General features: G+C 40.9%; 1 protein-coding gene across 1 annotated transcript in view; it reads left to right on the top strand.

Annotated features, from left to right (window-relative positions):
* LOC306786692 (uncharacterized protein) overlaps positions 1–7,366 on the top strand; it is a gene marked incomplete at both ends in the record, with an annotated part of 12,316 nt that extends 4,950 nt beyond the window's left edge. Inside the window, 10 exons of the mRNA XM_079281538.1 lie at positions 335–345; positions 822–1,031; positions 2,397–2,559; positions 3,522–3,677; positions 3,760–3,920; positions 4,071–4,263; positions 4,470–4,604; positions 6,628–6,812; positions 6,959–7,100; positions 7,179–7,366. Coding sequence (XP_079137664.1) covers positions 335–345; positions 822–1,031; positions 2,397–2,559; positions 3,522–3,677; positions 3,760–3,920; positions 4,071–4,263; positions 4,470–4,604; positions 6,628–6,812; positions 6,959–7,100; positions 7,179–7,366 — 1,544 coding nt within the window. The remainder of the gene's footprint in view (positions 1–334; positions 346–821; positions 1,032–2,396; positions 2,560–3,521; positions 3,678–3,759; positions 3,921–4,070; positions 4,264–4,469; positions 4,605–6,627; positions 6,813–6,958; positions 7,101–7,178) is intronic.

Raw genomic sequence — 7,366 nt, 5'->3', positions numbered from 1 at the left:
TCATTTTTCAAACCAATCTCCTGTCCACATGTGACCAGCATTGTCTTTGAGTTCTGTAGCCATGGTTTGGAGTTGAGAGAGTGCTTTGGTGAATGAGCTGTGTTGTTTGGAATGAAAGTACAACAAGAGTCTCCGAACATAACACAAACCCAAGATTTTTCTGCTGACAACATGTCTAGGGGCTGCACGTGGCGTAGTGGCTAACACTGTCACCTCACAGCAAGAGGGGCCCAGGTCCGTTCTCCTCGTTCTCCAGCTTCCTCCCACAGTCCAGCTTAGGTTATTTGGAGACTCAAAATTAGAGCGTGAATGTTTGTCTGTGCCCTGCTATCAGGACAGGATAAGGTTTGGACATGTCTAGGTTCATCCTCACTAGATGCCACTAACTCTTACACACCGGGCCTTCACGGTGTGCTGACCTTTAAAATGGCTTCATGCTATTCTCCTTAAAGTGACACGCTGCACATTCTTTGAAATGTTGAGCTGAAGTACCGTTAAATGGTTAATTATTAACATAAACTCAAACATAAACTGGTTAATTTTTAAAGTAAACTCAAATGATTGATAAAATGTCAACAAAAGCGTCATCTTGTTTGGACATGTCGAGGGACATCCTGTTCCATGCCATCTGGCTCGTAGGGTGACCCAGATTCAGCCCTTTATTTATGTACTCAAAAGTAAGTACTTGTTCTCGGTCTGAAAAAAACCCACATTCGTACACATACTGTCGCAGGCTACAGTGTCAGGTCAAATTGGGGCAGGGCTTCACAATACTCACGCAATATTGAACACAAAAATATTGTCTCTGACTTTGTTGAAAGTGTGGCTTACTGGCGGTCATGGAAAGCCTTTTTCTGCAGTCCCCCAGTACAACCATTCTACTGGGCACTGTTGGGATCCTACTCGTCTTGTATGTATTTTTCCCAAATGTTGACCATCAGAGAAAGGAGCCTCCAGGACCCAGACCACTGCCTGTGTTTGGCAATTTGCTGCAGCTGAACCTTAAGTCACTCCACAGCACTCTGTTTGAGGTAAGCGATACCAAATCGTCTGTATACTGTATTGTTCAAAAGTGTGGAACAATCTGTTATTTTGGTATTTTAACATAGATAAAAACAATATAATTCAGACAAATAATATTATTTACATTTAGAATAGTCTTTGCCTTCCAAAGTGTATATGATTTAAAATGTAATTTAGTCTTAGGGCCCTCTGCCGTCTCCTTGTAGTTAGATTGAACAGGATTTGTAAGGCCAGCTGATAGTCCCTGCTCAAATTCCAATAGTGCTACATTTCCACTTACCTATTTCTGATTTTTAAGAATACCTTTGATAAAGTAACACACCTGTAAATTTCAGCTTGTTTAGGCATTATTGTGCACTAGACAGTGAAACAGGAATCTGTTCCTATTTATATGATTGAAAGTCTGTCTTTGTTGCTAAGCTTCAATGTATGTTACCAATAACCGTTGATTTTTTTATTTGTTTTTCTTATTCCTAATTCTTATAAGTATCTTTGTCTCTTTCTGCACTTTCAGTTGTCTGATTTAACCATTATACAGCGTTTTGTGCTCCATGTACACAAACATGACTTGTTTTTGTAAAACCCTTGATACAAAGTTACATCTATTTGTAACGAGGATCTTCTAAAACCTTGAGGCACAAAAGACGATTAAAAGATATAGAGTTGTCCTCTCAGCCATCTGACTGTAGTGGATCGAGCTTCTGTGGCAGTTAATTCCAAACTTTTGAACAGTAATGTATAAAAAACTGGATTTGATATTATCAAGCCATTAGGCAAAAGTGATAACTAAGTGGCTCGGGGAACAAAACATCGAAATTTTGGGTCCATGGCCAGGAAACTCCCCAGACCTTAATCCCATTGAGAACTTGTGGTCAATCCTCAAGAGGCGAGTGGACAAACAAAAACCCGCAAACTCCAAGCATTGATTGTACAAGAATGGGCTGCCATCAGTCAGGATGTGGCCCAGAAGTTAATTGACAGCATGCCAGGGCGAATTGCAGAGGTCTTGAAAAAGAAGGGTCAACACTGCAAATATTGACTCTTTGAGTCAACTTAATGTAATTGTCAATACAAGCCATTGACACTTATGAAATGCTTGTAAGTATACTTCAGTATACCATAGTAACATCGGAAAAAAAGATCTGAAAACACTGAAGCAGCAAACTTTGTGAAAACCAATATTTGTGTCATTCTCAAAACTTTTGGGCAAGGCTGAACTGTAGGATACAAAATGTTTCTACTTTGTCTGTTTGGGATAAAGAGTATTGTTGATGTGATGATTTCAATACTACAAAGGCTGCAAAACTTAATAACCAGACAATATCCAGTTTTTTTCAAAGTTGTAATGATCACTGCTTTTTTTTGTTTCATAGCTTTCCAAGAACTATGGATCAGTGTTCACAGTGTATTTCGGACCCCACAAAGTGGTGATTCTGGCAGGATACAAGACCGTGAAGCAGGCACTGGTCAACTATGCTGTGGAGTTTGGAGAGAGACAAGTCGCTCCAGTAGCCAATGACTTAAGGGCTTCACATAGTAAGTACAAAGCAGCGGATTTTAGTGATAACCACTCACAGTATAAGTTCATCTGACACATACATTTGATCCAACGACAATGTTAACATCACACAGCTCACAGTCTGCAGCCACAACAGCGGCTGCGTAAGGCACAGTTGTGCTTTGAGCTAAAAGCTTCTTCCATGGGTGGCGCTGTTTCAATTGCTCCGCAATTCAAATGTTGTGTAGTTTAGAATGCAAAATTAGTCATACTGTTAAAGGCAAGGCAAGGCAAGGCAAGTCAAGTTTATTTGTATAGCACATTTCAACAACAAGGTAATTCAAAGTGCTTCACATAAAACCATTAAAAGCATCAAAACACAAGGCAAAAGAAAAGGAGATTTCAAAAACAATTAAAAGGGCATAGTTGTTGTGATTAGCCTTGGTGATGTGTGTGCAAAGAGAACAAAGTGTGATAGCCTTGGTGATTGCATTAGCCAGCCTTGGTCACTGGTTCAGATAACTATTGACCCCAAGGAAGAAACTCCAAATCCGTTGTGGCCTTCAGGTCAGGCCAGGTAGTCCCTCTCGGGGCTATTCCTGAACCAGGCAGTGGTTCTGCCTGTCGGGACAGTCTTCATGGTGCAGGTGTAGGAAGCAGCACCTTGAGGAGCAGCCTGAAGTCCATCATACATGTGACGTGGTTGAGACACTGACAGGCTTTTTGCATTAGAAGTTGATGAAGTCTTTGACAAGCCTTTGAACGTACTTCATCATCACAGAAGTCAGGGATTTGGGGGATTCATCCTCTAGGAACGATGAATGTACCAGATTGCATAGCAATTCATCCAATAGTTCTCGAGATATCTGTCTGGACAAAAGTAGTAGACCAACCGACTTATTTTTACATCGCTACAACCATGGTGCTGTGACGATGTAATCCAATTTCATAAAGTTCAAATAACATTTGAGAAAAAGATGTGTGCTTCTTTTCACTTTAGGTAAAGGAATCTTATTTGCCAATGGGGAATCATGGAAAGAAATGAGGCGTTTTGCTCTGAGCAACCTGAGAGACTTTGGGATGGGCAAAAAAGCGGCAGAAGATAAAATCATTGAGGAGATTCAATATCTGAACGAAGTGTTTGAAAGACATGAAGGTAACTCTTCTCCTGTATTGTATTGTGTCTTCATAAGGATTTCATATTGTTGTTTTGCTCATTCATCTTTTGTTTGTTTTAGGGAAACCCTTCAGTGCTACCCAGTCAATGAACTATGCAGTTTCCAACATCATCTGTTCAATTGTCTATGGCAGCAGATTTGATTACAGTGATGCAGAGTTTACATGTATGGTAGAGCGAGCCAATGACAACATTCGACTTTTAGGCTCTCCTTCAATACGGGTACCACTTTGTCTTTCATTGAATAAACTATTAGATTTACCTTTTGTGGGTTATAGTGAGAATTACAGACTCATGTCATGCATATTGTGCCGTCGTGTTGTACAGATAATAACATGTTGAATTTTTTTGTTCTCTATTCAATTACAACAGTTGTACACTATTTACCCGTGGATATTTCAATGGGTGAGCAACAGGATGCGTCTCAGGAAGAATTTAGCTGAAAACAGAAAACAAATGAAGCAGCTGATCGGACATTTACAAGAAACTTTGAATGCTCAGATGTGCAGAGGATTTGTGGACTCGTTTCTGGCACACAAACAGAAAATAGAGGTATTAAAAGCAAGTGTGGTATCACAATACAAGGTTTGAATCTATAATTATTCATTTGTTTTTTTTAACGACTTAATTGATGATTAAAATGAATCCATAAAACTTCACCATTCTAATTCTATAAAAATGGCCAATAGCTCGAGGATGAAAAATGGCAAGAACGCCTTTTAAAATTAAGTTTTAACACATTTAATCTTTAATCTGTTCATAAAAATTTAGGGATTACGGAGTCATTCTACAACATGGACAACCTTGTGTCAACTGTTAGCAACCTCTTTGCTGCTGGTACCGATACGACAGCAACTACACTGAGATGGGCTCTGTTGCTCATGGCCAAATATCCTCAAATACAAGGCAAGTAATATGCTTAGAGCTGTTGCAATCAACTGGGGTACTTAACATAGTAGTAGAAGTTAAAATACAAAAATGTTACCTTAATTTGATGCAGTCAAAGATTGACAGGAAAGAGGGAGAGAACAGATGGAACAACATGCTGCAAAGGTCAATGGGTTGGATTTCCAATGAGCCCAATTTTTCGTGGCCATATGGAGCCTATGACTGGTAAATACAATTTTCATGTTGTATTTGTTCGAATAAAATCCAGTTACCTTGATATACCATTGTGTCTGCACCATTTGTGCAGTTGTCGTTTAGTTCATTACATTCTGACAGTAATCAATGAATCAAATGCTTTGACAAAACAAATCTGGTATCTGTGACTGTCGCAGGACTGTAATAAGCCCGACCAATCATTCAATTCTACTTGCTTAAATTCCTGCCTGCCTGCACGTGTTCTGCTCGTGCGTTCATTGCTCGTCACTGGAGTCTTCCACAAGCTGCTAGCTTGACAGCTGTGAGTACCGATAGCCATGTTTGTTGTTTCCGTTCATTATGATCATTTTTGGCCAATGGCATGAAGGCCAATGTCAAAATCCACAAGCACAAATGAGATCCATGCACCTATGTAGAGGTCACGCGTGTGCAACTCAAACAGCCACGAACACTAATTACGCCTTTCACATCACTCCATGCAGAACATCTCTGCTCACGTGAGCAAAATTGAAGCCTGTGAGGAGAAAACCATGCGTTTAGGGTGAGGAGCGTCTCCTGGAGCACGACTTCTGTCACTGCTCTTTGGCTTTGGAGGAAGGCCGGAAGGGACGAGCTGTCAGTGCTGTAAACTCGGCATTTATCTTCAGCAGACTGGACTACTGTAACGGTGTGTTTACAGGTCTCTGTAAAAAATCCGTCAGAAAGCTGCAGCTGATTCAGAACGCTGCAGCTCGAGTCCTCACTAAGACCAGGAGGGTGGATCACATCACTCCAGTTCTGAGGTCTTTGCACTGGCTTCCTGTCCAACAAAGAATTGACTTTAAAATCCTGCTGTTGGTTTACAAAGCACTGAATGGTTTAGGGCCAAAATACATCTCTGATCTGCTGCTACCTTATGAACCATCCCGACCCCTCAGGTCGTCTGGGACCGGTCTACTTTCTGTTCCCAGAGTCAGAACTAAACATGGAGAAGCAGCGTTCAGTTTTTCTGCTCCACATATCTGGAACAAAGTCCCAGAAAGCTGCAGGTCTGCTGAGACCCTCAGCTCATTTAAATCAAGATTGAAGACCTTTCTGTTTGCTGCTGCCTTTAATTGAACCACATTCAATTGATATATTAATCAATTTCCTGCATTTCTGCATTTTACAACTGCATTTTATTTCTTACACTGTTTTTTAATTGTTTTTGAAATCTCCTTTTCTTTTGCCTTGTGTTTTGATGCTTTTAATGGTTTCATGTGAAGCACTTTGAATTACCTTGTTGTTGAAATGTGCTATACCAATAAACTTGCCTTACTGTCTTGCTAGATTTAGCAACTTTGGAACGAGTACTGCTCGCTACTTTCATTGGAAAAGACTATTACCAGTCGGCTTGCTATGACTAACTCTGACTTTAAGATATCCTGACTGCTGCAACCCAGGAGAATTAGTTTTTACTTCCAAACAGTAATTTGAAACTACAACTAACCAAAGATTAAAGGTTCAATTTGTTCTGTCCATGGTATCATGCCTATTTGAACAGTAACACCTGGAAAAAGAACCCCATTGAAACTGTATGCACCAAAAGTACTTAACTTCCTTAGTTTCGACCGATTACTATGAGTGCAATGTTCTACCAGCTGGTCGTAAAATGACACTAATGGCATTGAGATGAATTTTTCCTAGCTTGTGCTAAATTCTGTGATATAGCAATGTATTGTGCAGTGTGTTCACGCAAATGACTATAAAAAGCAATCATGTTCGTCTTTCTACAGACTTGGTGATAAAAACATGCTTTACTGCTGCTTTGTTTTTTAGCCACTGTGACTTCTTTTCTAATTTCCAGACCAGGTCCAGGCAGAGCTGAGTACGGTGGTTGGGAGCCGTCAGGTCAAGGTACAGGACCGGATGAACCTTCCCTTCACTGACGCTGTCATCCATGAGACACAGAGATTCACCAATATCCTTCCCATCTCTATTCCTCACATCACCAGCACAGATGTGACTTTTCAGGGCTATTTCATAAGAAAGGTAAGAATCTGACTGATGAAAAGAAGTCTTCCAGTTCACTCTGAATCATGAAACATGATGCGACTGCATGCTTGATTCTAGAAAGCTGTATGTAGATGGTAGTGCTCTTTAAAACATTGTAAGCATTAATAAATGTCTCCTTCAAGGGGACCACTGTGTTTCCTCTTCTGACATCTGTTCTGTGGGATGAAAGTGAGTGGGAGAGTCCACGCACCTTTAATCCGGCCCATTTCTTGGACAAGGATGGGCGGTTTGTCAAGAGAGATGCCTTCATGCCCTTCTCTGCAGGTTAGCGAGCTCAGCAAACACTACTTTTCAATACCAATCAAAAGTTTTTCAGATTATCTGAAGCCTGTTTTCTCACAGGACAGAGGGCGTGTCCTGGAGAAAGTCTGGCAAAGATGGAGCTCTTCCTCTTCTTCACCTCCCTCCTCCAGCGCTTTCGTTTCACTCCTCCACCTGGAGTCCCAGAGGAAGAACTGGATCTGACTCCGGCTGTGGGCTTCATCCTCAACCCTTCACCTCATGAGCTGTGTGCCGTCAGTCGCCAATGA

Source organism: Melanostigma gelatinosum (assembly GCF_949748355.1).
Source record: "Melanostigma gelatinosum genome assembly, chromosome: 13".
NCBI lineage: Eukaryota > Metazoa > Chordata > Actinopteri > Perciformes > Zoarcidae > Melanostigma > Melanostigma gelatinosum.
This window is presented reverse-complemented; position numbering and strand designations above follow the sequence as displayed.